This window comes from Gopherus flavomarginatus, chromosome 8 (genome assembly GCF_025201925.1).
Source record: "Gopherus flavomarginatus isolate rGopFla2 chromosome 8, rGopFla2.mat.asm, whole genome shotgun sequence".
Taxonomy (NCBI): Eukaryota; Metazoa; Chordata; order Testudines; family Testudinidae; genus Gopherus; species Gopherus flavomarginatus.
This window is the reverse complement of record NC_066624.1, coordinates 65,300,384-65,321,574: the sequence shown is the minus strand read 5'-3', so window position 1 is coordinate 65,321,574 and position 21,191 is coordinate 65,300,384. Positions and strand designations below refer to the sequence as shown.

At 41.3% G+C, this 21,191-nt stretch overlaps 1 protein-coding gene across 4 annotated transcripts in view; it reads left to right on the top strand.

Annotated features, from left to right (window-relative positions):
* STAG1 (stromal antigen 1) overlaps nucleotides 1-21,191 on the top strand; it is a 357,281-nt gene that overhangs the window by 267,784 nt on the left and 68,306 nt on the right. For 3 of the 4 annotated variants that reach the window (XM_050965354.1, XM_050965352.1, XM_050965353.1), the window contains 3 exons: nucleotides 1,558-1,638; nucleotides 6,521-6,640; nucleotides 14,629-14,721. In XM_050965354.1, coding sequence (XP_050821311.1) covers nucleotides 1,558-1,638; nucleotides 6,521-6,640; nucleotides 14,629-14,721 — 294 coding nt within the window. The remainder of the gene's footprint in view (nucleotides 1-1,557; nucleotides 1,639-6,520; nucleotides 6,641-14,628; nucleotides 14,722-21,191) is intronic. The other variant, XM_050965355.1, reaches the window with a different exon arrangement.

Below are 21,191 nucleotides of genomic sequence, written 5' to 3'. Positions count from 1 at the left end.
TTAATTTTAATGAAATTCCTGGGATTTTCAATGAAAGGTCAGTATTAGTGAGGTGCACGGCCAGGAGTCAGGAGACTTGAGTTATGTTCTTGGCTCTGCAGCTGACTCACTGTGTAACTTTAAGTCACTTGGGCCCAGGTCTTTAAAGGTATTTAAGCATTGCTATACCTAAATACCTTTAAAAATCTGCTCCTTAATCTTCCTGTGCCTTGGTTTCCTCCTCTGCTATGGAATGTGCTACATACATGCTTGATAAGATTAGAATTATGATTACACTGTAATGCTGGTTCAATGACTATTTAAGTATTTGTTCACAGTGAAGCAATCGCTGGGCCAGAGAGCAAGAATAACTTTGTAGTCCAGTGGTTCGGGCAGCCATATAGGAGACCCAGCATCCATTCCTCCTGCTCCAGTCACTCATCATTTGTACACAGTGGTACAGCTTGAACAGAAGAGATGGAAGTAGCCCCACCTCAGAGTATCCCATAGCTCAGTGGTTAGAGTAGTCTTCTGAGGGACAGGAGAATCCTGTTCAGATCCTTTCTTCCCCTCTGGTGGAGAGGGGAATCGACACTGGACCTCCTACATCCCAGGCCAGTACTCTAATGACTGGGCTAAAAGTTATAAGGTTGGCACCTCCTCCTCCAGTAGCTTCTTGCTAAAATGGCTTAAGGTGCCTAATTCTAAAGAAGTTTCCTGGCTTCAGAATCGCAAGCAGAGCTGGTTGCTTCTCTCCAGACTAAGAAGCCTGTCTCTGGGGAAAGGGCTGGGTTTAGCATGCACTCCTCTGGTCCGCATCTCCCATTCGCTGTCTTAGTTGGTTCCCACCTACTGTTCTTACTTTTATGAAATGCAGTTTATCCTCACATAAAACTTAATTGTGAAGCACTTAGGGCTGCCACAGACATAACATACCTGACAAAAAACCTCCAGCATAGAGAAATAAAAAGTTAAGCATTCTTCCAGTGCAGCTTCTCTGCCCCTAGACTATGTTCATTTCTATTGATTGTGGGAAGCATTACTGATCTGGACAAGATTTTGAGAGGAAGTCACAGTTGTTCTTTACATTTCTTACTGAATTTCAGGTAACACCTCCCACTAATATCTCTGTTTGTAGCACTAATATTATCCCTGCCATCTCCATGAGACGTGTTCTCTTGATTTGCATCATGTTACCATGCTATCATGCTGACAGTTTAAGAATTCAGTGGATTAAAACACGTGCTTTTACATGGAGATATCCAGATGCTGGGTCATACTTTTGTCATGTTCAGACTTGCCTATGCCTTTCTTTACTCTGCTTTGACAGACAAAGACTGTTACAGTTTTCCTTCACATTACCTACATTTTTTTCCCTCCACCAAATGAGGTAAACGATCTTTACTTATACTAAAATGGCTAAGGGGTAAAATCATATCTTTGAAAATGAGACGTGCTACACAAGAGCTATTCTCTTCTTTTCCAAAATTCTTTATAAACTTTAGCTAAATTTTAGTTTAAGACTCATACTTGATGTCTTCCAGTATATTGGCATTCTTTGTGTTCCCTCTATTACAGATAGTTGTTCAGGCACTACAGTGTTCTCATTACTCTATTCTCTGGCAGCTGGTGAAAATCACAGAAGGGTCTCCCTCCAAAGTAAGTATAAAAATTCCTATATATACAGCTGTTACTGAAGAAGTTTAACCTTGCTTAGGTCACTAGGTATATTGGGCCTGATTCCCCATTCCCTGTATTATGTGCAGTCATTTTTACACCAGTGCAAAATGGGTGTAAATCGTTACCATTCTAATTTACTAACATTTAATATCCACTTTGATGAGACAGAGTACAGGGCAATGGAGGATCTGCCACTCTGCTCTGTACTGGAAGTTGATCCTGATGGATTTTTCATTTCTAAAGATGTCTAATACACTTCTCTAAGGGTGCAGATGCCTGTGCCAGAGATTAAGTGTTGGTGGTACAGCTTATCCAATTAGAATGGATTGCAGTTTGGGAAATAATGTTGATTTGTAGCATCACAGATAACTGAAGACCTACATGGTATTTAATTTTTAATGAATAACTATATTTTTAATGTTGCCAAGGGCAAATGTAAGTTTGCTAGTAGTGGATGTTACTAATGAAGCACTAAGCAATAACTATCAGCATTATTAAAGCAGAAAGGTCTCTTCATATTATTAATGTTACTGATTTAAAACAATGGTACAAAACTAAATCTAATTATCATAAAACCATGGGCAGCAGCAAACACTTTGCATACGCAAAGTCGTGGACTGCCCAACACCTCATCTCTATAGACACATCACCTCCCAAAAGACCTCTTGTGCTCCTGACCTTGCATTGCAGTGTTTTCTTTATGTAACAGATACAGCCTTACCATGTCAAATGAAACTCTTCCAGTTTGTTCCTTAGTCATATTAATAAAGAGCCTGATTCAGAAAAGCATTTCTATTCAGGACAGGACTTAAGCATATGTTTAAGTGTTTCTGGAATTGGGGCCAAAATGTGAAGCAATGTCTGCTATGTCAGTGTAACTGTGCTATAAAACTGTGACACAAAAAACTCTTCCACCTTCTAAGGATCAGCCTCTTTGTAAAACAAAGGGAAGTTGTAGCTCATTTTAAAAATGATTTTTAGTACCATTTGTCAATCAATAAGCATGTATTTAATATGATTCTGACACAGGAGGTAAGGGACGACTGCGTTCTAGGATGCATAATTATCCAGTAGGCCGCATTAAAAAAATCCTACAAATGATTTTAAATTGTTGTAATTTGATTTCAGACTTACATTATAATGTATATATATAACTGCATAAAACCAAAAAAAGAGCTCACTTCCCCATCTCTCTTTGAAAGATAGAAAAGCACAAGTAGGTTAAGGCATCCCCAGTAACACTGTATAAAATGCTGAGTCTAAATGAGGCAAATGCATACTTTGTTTTATAATGAGTTTTATAGGAAATGACTCATGCTCTGAGCAAGCAGGAATGCAAATGTTGTGAAGACATTCTTGTATATGTATCCTTATTCAGACTTCTTCACTAATTCTTTTAATAGGTTAATCCAGATTACATTGATGCAGCTAGACAGTTTTGAATTAGAAAAAGTATCATTGGAAGCCCCTAATTTACCTTTTTTAGTTTTATAGTTTCTAAATTTTCTGTTCTAACTCTTGAACTTTCCTTTCCTATATGTGCACTGATGTGCTGAATCATTTTAAAGTAATTGGACAGAATTTTGAGTGACATCATACTAATAAGTAATACAGCTGTGGAGCTGCTACTATTTGAATGGCTTGGATTTGTCCCCAGAATAGCATAAAGTTTATTGGAATGTGTCTGAGGCTTGCTCTCCCTGAACAAATGAAAAGGAGCATTATGTTATCTTTATTCCAGTGCCAGAGACAATATCCTTCATCTGGCGACTTCTGCTCACTTTTCCAAAAACCTCAGCCTGGCCAACAACAGAAGCACCTCAGAGAGAAGTGAGGTGCAGCATCTGTTGCTCATATGTGCTTTTAATAGCTTCTAAGGCCAGAAGAGACCATTATTGATCATCTCGTCTTACCTCGTGTATAACACAGACAATAGACCTTTCACAAATTAATTCCTAGCACAGATCTTTTAGAAAAACATCCAAACTTGATCTAAAAATTGTCAGTGATGGAGAATTCACCCTTGGTAAATTGTTCCAGTGGTTAATTACCTTTGTCATTAAAAAATCATGCCTTATTTCAAGTCTGAATGTGTCTAGCTTCAACTTCCAGCCATTGGATTGTATTAGACCTTTCTCTGCTAGACTGAAGAGCTCATTATTACATATTTATTCCTGTCACAGAGTAGCTGGTCTCAGTGGATAGACTGAGCGCTGCTCCCCTGGAGTAGAGCAAGTGAGCTTAATCCAGTTAATTAAAGAGAGCTGAGCTACACCTGGGTCTATGAAGGGCTGCTAGTAGGCAGCTGAGAGGGAAGGACTGTGACAGGCTGAGTTCTGGGCCATAAAGGCCACACGGGAGTGGAACTAACTCCTGTGGTGAGTCCCTGGAGCAAGGGAGGGTTTAGGGAAGCAACCCTGCAGCTGCTCCTCCAAGCGGGGAGCAGAACTGACTGAGGCTAAGAAGATACCGGGCACTGGGCGGGATTGCCCTGAAGACTGGGGGCCAGATACTGACTTAAGACTGCATTCTGGTTGGTTAGTTGTTTAATCTTTTATTGTAAAAGAATAAACCCCTTTAACTGAGACTGGGCATGGCAGCCCATGTTTGGAGCAAAGGTGAATCAGCAGTCATCCTAGTGACAGGTGATACCAGAAGTGGGGTCTTAGTCCACCCCTACACTAAGTGGAAAGATGGAGTTGGTGATCAGCCTTAGTGGCAGGGGAGCAGCAGAAGATAGCTGCTATGCAGAAACAGCAAGAACACCAGACCCAGATTTTGCTGATGCAGATGATGGAAAAATCAGCAGAGACAGCAGGAGACCAGTTCACTACACAACAGAGGTGGCAAGAAGTCCACTCCAAACAACAGGAACGGATACAGAAGCGGTTGGGCTGCACCACACCTGGTAATGCAATTGGTGATGGGACTGGGATCTGGGCCTTGCAAAGTTTTGAGCACAAGATGACCTGGAGACCTTCCTCCAGACTTTCGAGAGTGTGGCAAAGGCGACGAACTGGGAGGAGTCTATTTGGGCAGCCCACATAGCACAGTTTCTGAATGGTGAGGTGCAGGTGACTTACTGAGTAATAAATGATGAGCAGGCAAACTCCTACCCAGTGGTGAAGGCAGCTATCCTGGGCTGGTTAGGGCTGACTCCAGAGGCTTATCAGCCCAGGTTCCTGGTGGAACCATTCCTGTGAGGGGCACATCTGCAGCCTCTTGACGTGGTGTCTCTGCCCAGAGACCAGGTCAGGGGAGGAAGTTCTCGATCAGGTGGTCCTTGAACAGTTCCTGAAGGTTCTGCCCAGAGGGGCCCAAAGCTGGGTAAAGTGCTTCCGGCTGGCCTCAGTGGGGGAGGAAGCAGTAGAGTGAGCTGAAGCCTTCTCTGAGGCTGAAGGAGACAAGCGACCAGGACAAGGTAGTAAACTGAGGGAAGTTCACCAGGGAGTAACCCAGGGGAAGCCCTCAAGTGGGAAATATACCCCATGTGTCCTAAACTCAGGAGGTGCACAGCACCTACAAAGGTCCTGGGGAGCCCTGCAGGTTACTGGAAATACTAGTGGGAAGGGACCAAGAGGCTCTGCGGTTTGCTTCCCTTGCAGCCAGGCTGGGCATATTTAAAAAAAAAAAAAAAAATTTGCCCAGTTATGAACTGTGACTACCTAAACTATTACTACAGTGAGACCAAGCTGTGGGGTTCACTCTGAGAGTTGAGATGGGCACACGGTGGATAGTAGCAGTTAGAGTGGGAGGAATTGTTGTTAAGAGACTTGTTTTGGGTGCATTCTGGTTCTGGAAGATCAGTTGAAGTTAAATATCCTGGACGGACAACTCCCAGTGAGTGACTCCTGTATCCATAGTGAGACCCAAGTCCACCCCACTGCAGAAGTTGAGCTGAAGGCATGGGATCAGAGAGATTGACTGTTTGGGTGGTAAAGGGCACCTTGGCCCAAAATTCTGGGAGAGAGACTGGGTGGGTTTCTCAGCCCTCTTGCAAAAAGGGCTAGGACAGCAGCCTGGTACCAGGACGATCCAGGACCATCTAGGAAAGGAAGTAGGGTGGCTAGGAGGTAGAGTAAGGAGGGCAAAGGGGGACTGAAAGGGAGAACACAATTTTCCCCAAGACCTGAGGGACCAGCTTAGGAAGTGCCATCAGGAATTGGACAAGGTAAGTACCTCACGGGAGAAAATCATCAGCCAACTTGTCAGGTTAGAACAAGAGTTGGTCTGGGTGCAGATGGGAGCCAAGGGGCAGAGGAAACAATGCTTGGCCCTGCACAAGAATTGGCCCAGGTTGAGAGAGGGGAAACTCAGCAGGGTACAGTGGGGACACAGACAGACCTCAGGTGCAGCAGGATACAGCAGGGACCCAGACTGAAACCCAGGCACAGGAGAGTAAAGTGAGGAACCAGATGGAGCCTTGGGAGCAGGAGAGTACAGTGGGGACCCAGAGTCCCACACTCATCAGAGTACTGAGGGGACCCAGACGGAATCCTGGGTTCATGAGGATACCGTAGGGACCCAAACAGAATCCCAAACTCACTGGGGTACTGTAGAGACCCTAACAGAGTCCTGAGCTCACCAACGTACACCGGGGACCCAGACAGAATCCCAAATTCAGTAGGGTACCGTGGGAACCCAGGTTGCACTACCTGTTGAACAAGCTGGCATGGGGACTCAGACAGGACCCCTCCAACAGGGAAAAGCCCAAGAAGAGGGCTGAGGTAGGAAGCAGGATGCCAGGGCAGGGAGAACCAGAATTGGATTCAGTATTCCAGCAATAGTTACACCAGTACCAAATAACCAGTAAAATAACCTCTCTACTCCTACTTGAAATTCCCACATTTATGCATCCCAGGTTTTCATTAGCTCTTTTGGCCACAGCATCACACTGGGAGCTCATGTTCAGCTGATTGTCCACCACAACCCCCAAATCTTTTTCAGAGTCACTGCTTCCCAGGATAGAATGCCACATGCTGTAAGTATGGCCTATATTCTTTGTTCTAGGTTTATATTTAGCTGTATTAAAACAAATGTTGTTTGCTTGTGCCCAGTTTACCAAATGATCCAGATTGCTCTGTATCTGTGACCTGTTCATTTCATTATTTACCACTTCCCTAGTTTTTGTCATCTGCAATCTTTATCAGTGATGATTTTATGTTTGCTTCCAAGTCATTGATAAAAAATGTTAAATGGTATAGGGCCAAGAACCAATCTCTGCAGGACCCCGCTGGAAGCAGACCTACTCGATGACAATTCACCATTTACAGTTACATTTTGAGACCTATCAGTCAGCCAGTTTTTAATCCATTAGTTTGTGTAGCAAGCCCAAGATTTGGTATGCTGACTGAGCATAAATCCAGTCTGCTATATGTCTGCCTTTCCTTCATTTTGGGAGCCATTTGATCCATGTTCTTTTTGCTATGGGTTTTGTGTGTTAGAGATTATTCACTTCTGATGGGTAATCCAATTCCATCCTCTCAGTTACAATTCTGGTCATAGTAGTGCATACATTTGTGACCTTCCAGGTTTGACTGCTGCAACTCCTTATAGTGGGAATGAAGCCAAACTGACGAAATAAGCTTAAACTGATACAAAATGCAGCAGCCTATTTGTTGAGTAACACATATAGCTATAAACATATTGCCTCTGCTTTGCCCTCTGTGTTGGCTCCCCATCACTTACAGAGCCAAATTCAATTTCTGTCATGGTTTTCAGAATGATCCATCAGTTTGTCCCAAATCTAAGAGATCATCTCTTCTTCCTTGACCATGACTTCCTACAACAACCACATTCCAGCGGAATTATGACCAACAGAAGACAAAACTTTCTTGAGAGCGGGACTCAAATTTTGTAATTCACTTTTAGAGAGAGAAAAATGGTCACTAGCCTCACAGCTTTCAAAACTAAATGCAAAACCTATTTACCTGTGTTACCACAATATGTCTTCATGTAATCCTCACACATATATGGAGGAGACAAAGGATGAGGCAGAAATCGTATTCTAGTTTTCAAGCTACTTTTTACAGGAAGGGAAAGAGAGAAGAATGTTTGGTCGTTGTAGTTTTTATTTAATTGGGAGGTCTTCATTCACTATGGTGAAGAGGAGTATATAGGTACCTAGATAGATTTTCCCTGCTTGGGTTTTGACCACTGTCACTCACGAGGTTCTGGACATATTAGTAGAACATTATGCCACATCTTGTGTGCTGCATCCTTCTCCTTTTTGTTGATGGGGTTGTTGATGTGTCCTTTAAGGAAGGCAGGGTGCCAGTTGCTTTAAAGGAGTGGTTCTCAACCTTTCCCAACAACTGCAACCCTTTCAGGAGCCTGATTTATCTTGCATACTCCCAAGTTTCACCTCACTTAAAAACTACTTCCTTACAAAATCAAACATAAAAATACAAAAGAGTGTCACAGCACACTGTTACTGAAAGACTGCTTACTTTCTCCTTTTTACCATATAATTATAAAATAAATTGATTGGAATATAAATATGATACTTACATTCCAGTGTGTAGTATACAGAGCAGTAAAACAAGTCATTGTATGAAATTTTAGTTTGTACTGACTTTGCTAGTGCTTTTTATGTAGCCTGTTGTAAAACCAGGCAAATATCTAGATTAGTAGATGTAGCCCTGGACAATCTCTGCATACCCCCCCAGCTACATGTACCCCTGGTTGAGAACCACTGCTTTAAATGACTCACTCTTGGCCTCTGCTCAAAAAGTTATCTTTTCACATTGGGAATCTTGCTAAGAATTAACCCAAATTTAAATTTCCATTTTTGGTTACAAATATGAAAAAGGTTGGGATCATACAACTATAAGTATCTTTACCTTGTCAGTCAGGATTCCTGTCTGGGTACAGCGCAGAGACTGTATTTATTGTGCTGATCAATGATCCTAACCTAATGTTGGATAAAGATTTTGTGCCCAGGCTGATATTCGATCTATCAGCTGCCTTCAACGCTGTGGATTTTTAACATGCCTATGGAGCTTGGCAGAAATGGGTTGGACTGTCCTTGGGTTGCTTTATGATTTTTCTCACATGAAGATTCTAGAGAGTAGTATGGGCAATTGCTCTTCTGCACCGAGGGCCCACATGTGAACTATCACAGAGTTCCGTGCTGTCACCTGTCTTATTCAATGAATGTGCAAGGACATTAAGAGAGCCATTTAAGAGAGGCGTTTAATATGTTGATAACACACAATTGCTGTTCATCTTGCCCAGTGAAGTGTCCTCTTGGTGACTGGACCAGACTAGTGAATACCTGAGAGCATCTCAAGGTGAAGATCAAAGCATTTCATTTGTATTTGTGAAGCATTCTCAATTGTTTATTGAAACTCATTCCTGAGGTGATTCTTTAACATTTAGTATCCACTTTTGGTAAGCCTGCATCTAGACTGTATTAGGGCTCATCTGTACAAACAGTTCTTAGCAAGCAGTCATTTAAATCTACCTCAGACTAGCCTACAATACTATAACTGTCTGTGTGGACCCAGCTGCCATATATTAAAGATTTTAGTTCACACTAGCCTCCTCCTGTTTTTCTCCCTTTTTCTTTGTCTTTTTTTTTCCAGTTTTTACCACTAAGTGCAATAGATTGAAGTCCAGAGGTTTCCTTCACTTTTCCATTTTTCAAGTTTTCATGTTTCCTTTTGCTACTCTGTAACTTTTCAAAACTTCTCCAACTTCAGAAATATTACAAAGTTTTCCTTTTGTTGCTCTGTAACTTTCCAAAGTTGAGGAAAATGTTAGAGTGGGGAGGGAAAAAAACAAAACAAAACAGAAAAATGAACAAAACTAAATCCTAGACGTTATTTGTTCTATTGCATTTTGCAGCCAAAAAACGAAAGGGCAGAAATCTTTTTTTCCCTTTTCTTTTTCAATTTGAAAAGTCAGGAAAAAGTAGACAAATGTTAATTATCTTCAGTCTCTGTACTGAACTCATAAGTATTTTATGTAAGCTAGGGCTAGAAAACAGTCAAAATTATGTCAGTATTTAAAAAGGGTAAACAGGATGACCTGAGTAACAAATGACTGGTTAGCCTGATATTAATCACAGACAAAATCATGGAATGGCTGATACAGTACTGTACCAATAAACAGTTAAAGGTCAGAGACAAAATTAATACCAATAAATATGATTTAATGGAAAACAGACGAACCTGATACTGTTGTTGACAAGATTGCATGTTTGGCATAATCATACTGATATAATGTATTATGGCTTCTGTAAGATTATACAAACTCACTGAGGTCTGTATTCAAAGGATTAAAAAGTCCTTAACTCTTAGATCTCTAAAGTAATTGTAAATGGAGAACCACCATCATCCACAAGGATCTGTTCTCAGCCACATACTATTTAATATTTTTATCAATGACCTGGAAGAAAAGAAAGTCATTTAAAGACTGCAGATGATACAAAGATTGGTAATAAATAATGAGGTCAGGTCACTGATACAGAGTAATGTGGATCACTTGAGAAACTGAATACAATCAGATAACAGGCATTTTAATGCATTTACATACGAGAACATACGTTTCGGAACAAGAATGTAGGTCACAAAGGTCTTGTCCAAGATCAAACAAGATGGAGCTCACATCATACTAATAGCCCCAGCATGGCTTCACCAACATTGATTTTAATCTCTACAAGCAATATTGGTCAAAACCCTTATGCTGCTCCCTAGAGATATGGACTGATCCCGCAGGACAACAGCTACCTTCTCTATCCCAGTCTACAGGTCTGCTTACTTGCAAAATGGAAGAGATTCTCCATTCAGTCTATACAAAGAGACATCCACCCAGCACAAGCTTGGATTCCTCATATCCTAGACTATGTCCTATTCCTGAAACAACTGGGGCTTTTCAGTAGTTCCATCAGAATTCACTTGGTAGCTATCTCAGCTTTCCACTCTCTAGTGAATAACAAATCAGTCTTTTCTAACTCTTGTCTGTTAGATTTCTAAAGGGTTTAGACCGATTATACCCACAAGTTCACAGGCTTGTTCCACAGTGGAGTTTGAATTTCATTCTAACAAAGTTGATGGCGACTTGTTCCCTATTACATCTATCTACGATAGCGGCTGTCTTGGTCTCAATTACCTTGGCCAGGACAATAGGAGAGCTGAGTGTCAGAACCTCCGTACACAGTTTTGTTCAATGATAAAGTCTTTCTTTGGCCTCACCTTAAGTTCCTGACTATGTGGGTTTCTGGTTTTCACATTAATCAAGAAATTAACTTCCCAACCTTTGTTCCAAAGCATCATTCGAGTAGATGTGAAGAGAAACTGCATTCTCTAGATCTTAGAAGGGCTTTGGACTTTTATCTGGATCAGACTAAACCATTCAGATCAGCCTTGTAGTTATTCATGGCAATTTCAGACAGAATAAAGGGCCACTCAGTGTCTACTCAAAGAATCTCCTTCTGGATTACCGGCTGTATTAATCTATGCTATCATTTGACGGGTACAGAATCTCCATCAAAAGTGGTGGCTTGTTCAACTAAATCACAGGCAGCTTCTGCAGGCTTTCTGGCTCAGATGCCCATCCTGTACATTTGTAAGGTGGCAACCTGGTCTTCGATCCACACATTTACTTCCTGCTATGCCATCACTCCTCAGTCTAGAGATGATGCCAGATATGAACTGGTTGTCCTACAATCCCTGTTAAAGTAGACACCGAACCCACCTCCATCTCAGACTGTATGTCACCTAAAGTGGAATGGACATGTGCATCACTTTTGAAGAATTAAAAACAGTTACCTGACTTTCCATAAATACTGTTGTTCCGGGAGTGTTGCGCATGTCCATTCCATCATCCACCCTCCTTCCCCTCTCTATTGGAGTCTCTCCAGGAGGAAGGAACTGAGGAGGGTTGAGGGCAGTGGAGCCTTGTATAACTACATGCACTGACGCAAGGCAGGGGGCGCACATGCTGCCCTGACAGGTACTGCTGAGTGAAAACCCTGTGACAACTGTGCATGAGGTATGCACACACCTACAATGGAATGGACATGTGCAACACACATCTCGAAGACCAACAGTTATGGAAAGGTAGGTAACCATTTTTCCCGTCACCCACACACTTCCCAATGCACTATTTATTCCCAGTGAATCCTCCCTTCTCCAGTCCGTCAAACTTCTCTCCCTCTGTTCCCCAAGTTATTACTTCCTGTTCTCGGGCCAGTACATCAGCAGGTTTTTCTACAAAGCAAGCTTGCCTTTCTAGCTCCCCTCTCTGCAGATTATTAGGACCTTGTGATGTTGTTGGACTTGATGCATGTTTATTGATGTTTAACAGTTTTCTTTTCATGTTGAATTATCCTGGAATCAAGTTCTAGATAAATACCATGTAAGTTTACTTTGTTGTCTTAAATTTTTGTTTGAAAACTTTTAAAATTCAAATCCAAATTTAAAATTCAAGCAATTGTAACTAGTATCTGCATTTTAAAAATATCTTGGGTATGATGATAGTATTTTCTTATTATTGTTTACTATCAGAGTGGTAACTAGACCCCTTTGCAAATTACCAATTGTGCTAGGTGCAACACAGACAGTGCTTCTCCAGAGAGCTCCTTGTTTTTCTTTTCATTGCCTCTCCCTTTTTGCTTGAAGAGCTGTAGGCTTGAATATGTGTGAAATTATTTGTCACCTCTTTTATTTCGCTTGTCCTGGCAATCTATTATTAATAGATTGGGAATCTGGGCTTAATAGATTATTAATAAATAGGGGGGAATACCAAAGAAAACCACCATAATAGCATTTAGCTTCAAAAACAGGAACTACACAAAAATTGGGAAGCTAGTTTAAATGGAAATTAAAAGGAACACTCAAAGGAGTGAAATGCCTGGAAGCTGCATGGAAGCTATTTAAAAACACCACAGTAGAGGTTCAAATTAAATGTTTATTGCAAATAAAAAAACAGTAAGAGGACCAGAAAAATTCCACCATCACTAAACAGGAGGACAAGAGGTGGTTAGAGATAAAAAGACATCCTTTAAAAATTGGAGGTCAAATGCCAGTGAGGAAGATTGAAAGGAGTATAAATTCTGGCAAGTCAAATGTGAAAATATAATTAGGCAGTCTAAAAAGGAATTTGAAGGGCAGCTACCAAAAGACCCAAAAACTAATGCAGAAAGTTTTTTCAAGTAATCAGAGGCAGGAAGCCTGACAAACAGTCAATAGGACCTCTGGAGAACTGAGGTGCTAAAGTAGCACTCAAGGAAGGTAAGGCCATTGTGGAGAAGCTACATTAATTCTTTCCATTGGTCTTCATTACAAAGGATGTGATGACGTTTCCCACACCCAAACTATTCTTTTTAGGTGACAAATCTGAAGAATTCTCCCAGACTGAGATGTCAGTAGAGGAGGTTTGGGAACAGATTGATAAACAGTAATTAGTCACCAGGACCAGAGAGTATTCACCCAAGAGTTCTGAAGGAACTAAGATATGAAATTGCAGAACTGCTAACTGTGTTATGTAACCTATTGCTTAAATCAGCCTCTATACTAGGATAGTGTGACAGAGCTCTGGCTTTGCCTTGGGAGGTCCTGCACTTCTAGGCAGTTATGGCTTGCCTCAGAGGTTTGCTGTGACCCTCAACCGATCTGGGTCTACCACAATAGCTAATGTAGCACCAATTTTTTAAAAAAGGCTACAGAGGGATTCCTGGCAATTATAAGCCAGTAAGCCTAACTTCAGTACCAGGCAGATTGGTTGACATTATAGTAAAGAAGTGAAATCATGCCTCACCAATCTATTAGAATTCCTTGAGGGTGCAACAGGCACATGAACAAGGGTGATCTAGTTGGTATAGTATATGGGACTTTCAGAAAACCTTTGACAAGGTCCCACACCAAAAGCTCTTAAGCAAAGTAAACTGCCATAGGATAAGAGGGAAGCAAAGTAAACTGCCATAGGATCAGTAACTGATTAAAAGGTAGGAAACAAAAATAGGAATAAATGGTAAGTTTTCACAGTGAAGAATGATCCATAACAGGGTCCCCCAAGGATCAGTACTGGGATCAATGCTGTTCAACATATTCATAAATGACCTGGAAAAGGGGGTAAAGAGTGAGGTGGCAAAGTTTGCAGACAATACAAAATTACTCAAGATAGTTAAGTCCAAAGCTGACTGCAAAGGTTTACAAAAGGATCTCACAAAATTGGGTTACTTGGCAAGAAAATGGGAGATGAAATTTGATGCTGATAAATGCAAAATAATGCCTACTGGAAAACAAAATCCTAACAATACATACAAAACAATGGGATCTAAACTGGCTGTTATTTCTCAACATACTACTCTGAAAATATCCACTCAACGGGCTGCAGCAGTCAAAAAAAGCTAACAATGTTAGCAAACACTAGGAAAGGGATAGTTAATAAGACAGAAAAATACCATAATGCAACTATATAAATCCCTGGGACACCCAAACCTGGGATACTGCATGCAGTTCTGGTCACCCCATCGCAAAAAAATTATGTTAGAATTGAAATAAGTATAGAGAAGGACAACAAAAATGAATAGGGGTGTGGAACAGCTTCCATATGAGGAGACATTAACAAGACTGGGACTGTTCATCTTAGAAAGGAGATGACTGAGATGGGTATGATAAAGGGCTATAAAATCATGACTGGTGTGGAGAAAGTGAATAAGGAAATGTTATTTACTCCTTCACGTAACACAAGGACACGGGTCACCCAATATAATTAATAGGTAGCAGGATATCCCTAAACCTGTCATTGCCAGAAGCTGGGAGTTGATGACAGGGAATGGGTCACTCACTAATTGCCTTGTTCCACTCATTCCCTCTGAAGTATCTGGCACCAGCCACTATCAGAAGACAGGATACCAGGCTAGATGGGCTATTGGTCTGACGCAGTGTGACCATTCTCATGATCTTACGTTTTTGTGCTCTAATATTTAAAGAATGTTATCCCTTTTTAATGTTTATTCAGGAGGACTTGTTGGTATTGAGGAAAACTGTGAAATCCTTTCTGGCTGTCTGCCAGCAGTGCCTATCGAATGTCAACACTCCAGTCAAAGAACAGGTAAAGAAATGCAGTCACATGTTCTTTACAAAAGTTTGATCATTTAAGCATAGCAAGAGTCAAAAAGAAGCTTTTATTAGATCAGTCTTGTTTTGAAAAAATCTTCTGCGCTATTCCTTTTAATAAACGGAACAGACTGTCCATAGAAATATATTCATACAGACTCTTTCTGAGCACAGCATAATGCATCTAGAGCCAAATTCATCCTGCACCATAGACTATGATTTTAAATCAAGGATTAATTTAGCATGTAGTGTTTTAATGGTGTATATATTTAACACTGTTTCACATTATGCTGCCCCAGTAATGCAACAGAATGCAATATCCCACTGGTACATGCTGTGACAGTTCTTCACTTCTGTGTCTGTGCCAATCTGAGAATGGAGAACTCTGATACTTCTAGAGTTGCAAGCCATTGGCTTTAGTAAGGCATGCTTCCCCAACAGGAGAACCAGTGTCTCCTATAGCAGTTCTTTTATTGCCTCTATGGTATAGGAATACCCTGGAGGACACTGAATCAGTGATCTCAGATGTTGTTTTGCAACAGTCTTTCTAATTGCAAACAGCCGTTTCTTCTTAAGGAAAACTCAGTTTTTCTTCAAAATTGATATATCCAGTCAGTGTCTCTTCCAGTTAGCTCCTAACTCAAAAATCATACTTGGGGAATTTTCTGGTTCTCATAATGTTCACTTCCTTGAGAATCAGGGCTTACTGCTTCCTTTCCTGTTTGCCAGGTTGGTTGAAATTCTGTGTGCATGCATGTGCACATACATTATGATTGTATGGGTAGGCAGCAGATTTTCATAAAGTGTAATTGCCCATTACTATGTATTAGATATTGGAAGGGTCTCCTCTCAGAATTGGTCCATATGTATAAGGCTTTAGCAATACTTTGTGAAATCTCATCAAAAGACAATATAAAGTTTGCTTGACAAGATCTATGTTCTATAAAACTATGTTGGTTTGCATTAATTTTGTCGTTATACTTTAATGTTTTCCTGAAGACTTTCCAGGAACTTGCCCAAAATCAGTATGATGCTAACCATCCTATCATTACTTAGATTATCCCATTTACCCTTTTTAAATATTAGCACATTTTCTTTTCTCCATTTCTCTGAAACTTTCCCAGTGTTCCAGGATTTGTTAAACATCAACGGCTCTGAGATTTCCTTAGCCAAGTCGTCTTAAACTATTGGGTACAACTATCCCTTTCTGCAGATTTAAGATGTTTAACTTTAGTAGCTGCTGTTTAACATTCTGCCTAGTTACATAAAACATGTTTCATTATCACTGTAGGATGTGAATATGTCATCCAGCTTCTTTTCAAATTCAGATCAGAAATATTTATTGAACACTTCTCCATTTTCTGCATCAGCATTGACAATTTTACCATCTTTATCTAGTGATAGAGCTATACCATTGCTAAGATTTCCTGATTTTGTTCCTGATATCTTTTAAAAATTCCTTTGTATTGTCCTTAACCCTAGTGGCCATGGAGTTTTTCACTGACATCTTTAGCTTCCCTAATCAAATTGTTTGCATTTCATAACTGCTAATTTATAGTCATTGCTGTCAACCTCCCCCTTTTCCATTTGTTTGTTTGATAGAATTTTATTAGTGCATTCATTTCCCTTCTTATCTAGGATGGGTTTTTACTCTCATTTTAAATCAAAAAAGTCTTATTTTGTGATTTGTCAAATTGGTGTATCTGATAAAGTTTTCTTAAACAACTCCAAATTATAATTCACATTGTTTTGTCTAAATTTCTCCTCCCAGTCAGTTTTGTTCTTAATTGTTTCCAACTTTGGAAGATTGGGCCTTTTAAAGCACTCATTTTTAGAAGCTCCAAGGACATATCATCAGTGGTAGCATAAATCCTCCACCATATGTCCCCCAGATTGGAAGCCTCCATGATAATTCAGTTTTTCTTTCTACACGGTAAAAATAGATGTTTAAACAGCTGTTCATCCTGTTGTCTAGTCTGATTTGGTGTCTGAAATAGATGTTTAGCTGATTTTGTGCTTTATCATTTGAACGTCTGAGCCAGAAGCATTCCAGGTCCTGCAGTTCAGAACTGTGAATTACTCAAAAGCTACTTATTAGTATCTTTGATGTACAGTGATATTGCCCTCCCCTCCTGCATGCTCTATTTTTCCCAATAAGGTGTATCCAGTGATTGTAACATTCCAGTCATGTGACTCATCCCACCAGATTTCCATAATACTATTTGTGTCAAATTTATTTTTAAAAAATGAGTATTTCTAATTCCTATTGTTTATTTTCCAGGCTTCTAGCATAGATATGTAGACAGTTAGAGAATTTTTTTCTTTATCCCTTGGCACCTTGATTCTTTACATTCATGATACCTCAAGTCTGAGTTATGTGATTTTGTATTTGCATTTTGCTTCCCCCTTAATACTCTTCTCTTTTGTTGCTAGTTAAATGCTCTCCTGAATAATGCATCATCCTTGGTTCCCCATCTACTAAATCCAAACCATACTGTGGTGATTTGGGGAATAAGACTGCACAATTTATGAATTGTGTGTGAGATTATGAATCCGCTATATGTATGTTTACCAAGCTACAAAATCCATTTTGGGTATGGGGTCTTTACCTTTTTGTGGTACTGTTGCCTCCATGTTGGCCTAGAATTCCAAAAGGTTAACCAAGGAGGTATATTGACTTAAGTGGAGACATACTGAACTCTAGACAAAAGACTGGCTCCCACCCAAGAGAACTGATTTATCAGGGGACCATCACCTAGCAATGAAGTCAACTGGTAAGAGTCTGGGGTCACTTGTTGAAGCTAAATGGAGTCACCTGACAGAGGAGACTGCAAGGTTATAAAGGGCAAAAGCTGCTCTACTGGCTCTCTGGCTCTCTGGTTATTTTTATGAGCTTAAGATGAGGGATGCTGCTGCAAGAGCTGGATGAGGTAAGGGGGCAGAAGGGCTGGCAACCTGAACTCAGATGGTCCCCCAAAGGAAGAGTGAGCTAGAGAGAGGGAACTGCATGTAGAATTTATTATTTTTGTGGGGGTCTTTATATTTCTCAGGTGAGTAAATAAAACGCAATGATGTGTTAAATGTCTGTGCAAAATGTGTGTTTGTTTTGGGCTACATCTACTACATGGCTCCGAAGAGACTTAAACTGTAACCCAGCAGGCTCACACATTCAGTGGAATTCTGGCAGAGGCTGTGCTTAAGCTGCAGGTGGAGTCTGAGGTGTCAATGCTGGTTCCAGGGGCTCAGTAGCTCCCCTGCCACACCCCTCACCCCTCCTGCACCCCACACCCCAACTCCCTGCCCTGAGCCCCTGCCACACCCCACACCCCTCCTGCACCCCCTGGGGGCAGGGATGGGGTGGGGATATTGGGGAAGGGGTGGGAAGAGGCAGGGCCTCATGGAAGGAGTGGAGTGGGGGCGAGGGCAGCGGGGGGAGGTGTCGGTAATGCTGCCTTCGGGCCAATGTACTAGTCCTCATGTGGCCCTCGTGGTAATTTGAGTTTGAGACCCCTGGGGTATACTATTACAGAAAAGGAAATGTACCACCACGAAATTGTATGCACAAACATAGAGCTGATAGCATTTAGTGTGACTCAGCACCAGTCCCTCAGCTCTTTGACTATGTCTTGGCCCACATGTTCTCAGGTTTGGTCTCCTCAGTCATGTTCCATCTATCAGACATCTTGGTCTGTCATATTCCTCGGGACAGATTCAAGTTATCTACTGTCTCTAGATTCATGAAGGATCAACTTAAATGCCACTCTCTAGTGGACCTGAAACTAGTCCTCACAAAGCTGTGGGAGTATACTTTCAAACCCCTAAGGAGTACACCTTCTAATACCCACCTCTGAAAACACTTCACTGTGACTATCAGCTGCACAAGAAGAGCGAGCGAGCTTCAGGCATTAATGGCTGGATTTCCCTTAGAGTCAGAGATGTTAAGGCCAGACCTTGACTGTCATCTAGTCTGACCTGTTTCATAACACAGCCATAGTTTTCACACATTTTGTTCCTGCATTTAGCCCAACAACTTGTGATTAAATAAGACCATGCCTTATAGAAATATATCCAGTCTTGATAAAACTCTAGATGATGAGGAATTCAATACATCCCTTGTTAAGCTGTTTCAGTGATTGATTACCCTCACTGCTAAAATGTGTGTCTTATTTCTAGTTTGAAATTTGTAATCTTTGAAGTCCAGGCTGGATTTTTTTATATAATTGTTTTCTATTTTGAAGAGCCATCTATGATCAGGTATTTTCCCTATGTAGGAGCTTATACTCTTATTAAGTCACCCCTGATCGTCTCTTTGGTAAATTAAATAGATTGAGATCCTTTAATTTCTCATTTCAAGGCACATTTTCCAAGCCTCAAATCATTCTTGTCGCTTGTCTCTGAATCTTCTCCAGTATTTTCAACTTCCTTTTTAAAAGTGTGGCATCAGAACCAAACACAGTTACATAATATTCTAGTTGTAGTCTCCCCAGTTCCATATACAGTGATAATGCCACCTCTCCACTCCCACTGGATAGTCCCCTATTATTATTTCCAAAGACTGTGTTACCTATTTTGCCCACTGCATTGCACTGAGAGTTCATGTTCAGCTGGTTCTCTTAGATTACCTCAAAGTCCTTTTCAGAGTCCCCGCTAGGGTGACCAGATGACAAAGATGAAATATCGGGATGCAGGCGGGGCAGAGGGGAAAAAAAAAAGCCGGCAATGGAGAAAAAAATAAAAAGCTGCCGGAGGGTGTTGACAAGGCCAATTCAGTCAGTGTGGGTGTGGTCCACTCCCAATAATTGATGAGGCGGTTTCGATACCAAGGGAGGGAAAATTGCCACTCCCAGTCCCTATTCAAGCCCAAATTAATGGTGTTAAGTTTGCAAATGAATTGTAGCTCTGTAGTTTATCTTTGAAGTCTGTTTTTGAAGCAAGGCCTTGTCAACACTGGTTCTCCACATGTACGGTGACTCCCTTCATGTACTAGTATATTTATACATGTATCTCTAATTTTCACTTCATACATCTGAAGGAGTGGGGGGGTTTACCCATGAAAGCTTATGCCCAAATAAATCTGTTAGTCTTTAAGGTGCCACCGGATTCACGTTGTTTTCAGCTGAGAACTCTTCAACCCACTTTCCCCTGGGAAGTATGTCTTCCAGATTGCCTTGAATGGCACCATACAGAGATTTCCAGAGAAAAAAAGATTACTAACCTGTAAGTGCTGCTGTTCTAGGAACATCTCTGTTTATTCAAACTACCCCCAGTATTCCCTTCTTCCTTAGGTTCTCTATTTATTCTTAGACCCTGAGATTGAGGAGAAAGGAACAGAGGTGGTTGAAAAGCTGCACTCCCTTATAGATGCTCAGGTGCTGAATGTTCACAGGCACAACATGGCACTTATACAAAGTAGAGTTCCTAACTGTAAGCTGCTGGAGCATGGGCAGCCTGCCTAGTGGGTGGAGCAGGACCTTATCTGGTCGTTGCGATGGCAGTTCCGAGTAGTGATGTGCGTAGATCCAGTAGTCAGGTACTGGCTGAGGGTGAAGCTGGAATCAGGGTTGAGGAGCCAAGCAAAGGGTCAGAACCAGGGTCACAATCAGGACACCAAGCCGAAGGGTAAGTTGAACTCAGAGTCAAGAAGCCAAGCCAAGCCAAAAATTGGAACCGGAGTCAGGATCAGGAACAAGGCAGGGAGTCTAAGGCCTTGTGTACGCTACACCGTCTCCTTGTCAAATTCACACTTCACTGGCTTGACATAGAGTTGATTCTGTAGCAAAGCCAATCTAGAATATGTACATGACAGTCATGGAGCTCTTGATTTTTAAGAGAAGATGAGTATGTTGCCTATGTAGATGAACCGTGCCAGCTAGGAAGATGAAGTGATGAATAAATTCCTTCCATAGGTTTTCCTCTAGGTAATTCTGGAAAGGCCTGTAGGTCTGGCTCAGAGAGAGTGTAAATGCCTCCATCTGGGGAGTGGAGGTTCTCTTTGGAGTTCGATAAGGCAGTTGTAACTGTGGTGCAGTGGTAGGGTGTCCATCTTATGTGTGTTGAACGCCTTGGGGAACTCCAGCTATTTGACAAGAATCTTAGGTGTGGTTGGGCCCACTGTTTGTGTCTCTGGGAGTCTTGGGGGTTGGAGCGTACCATAGAGTGTGATCAACTGAGGACAGGGGCTCAGGCAGCATTCTCATTGGCACTGCAGGGAACAGAAGAGCACTGTCCTTGATTGCTAGAAAATTAGGGAGTCACAGGCAATGAGCCTTGGGGCACCAACCACAACTGGTAAATGCAATGCATGGACCATCCTGAACTATATGATTTCCTGGTGGCTGCTGCTGGTGGTAATCTCTGTGCACTGTCTCATACATGATGGACCCTAAAGAGAGGAGTGACCCTTCACTGGTCTCAACAAACTGAGTAGAGTTTTTGCGGGAGGTAGGATTTAGATTATTTTTAACA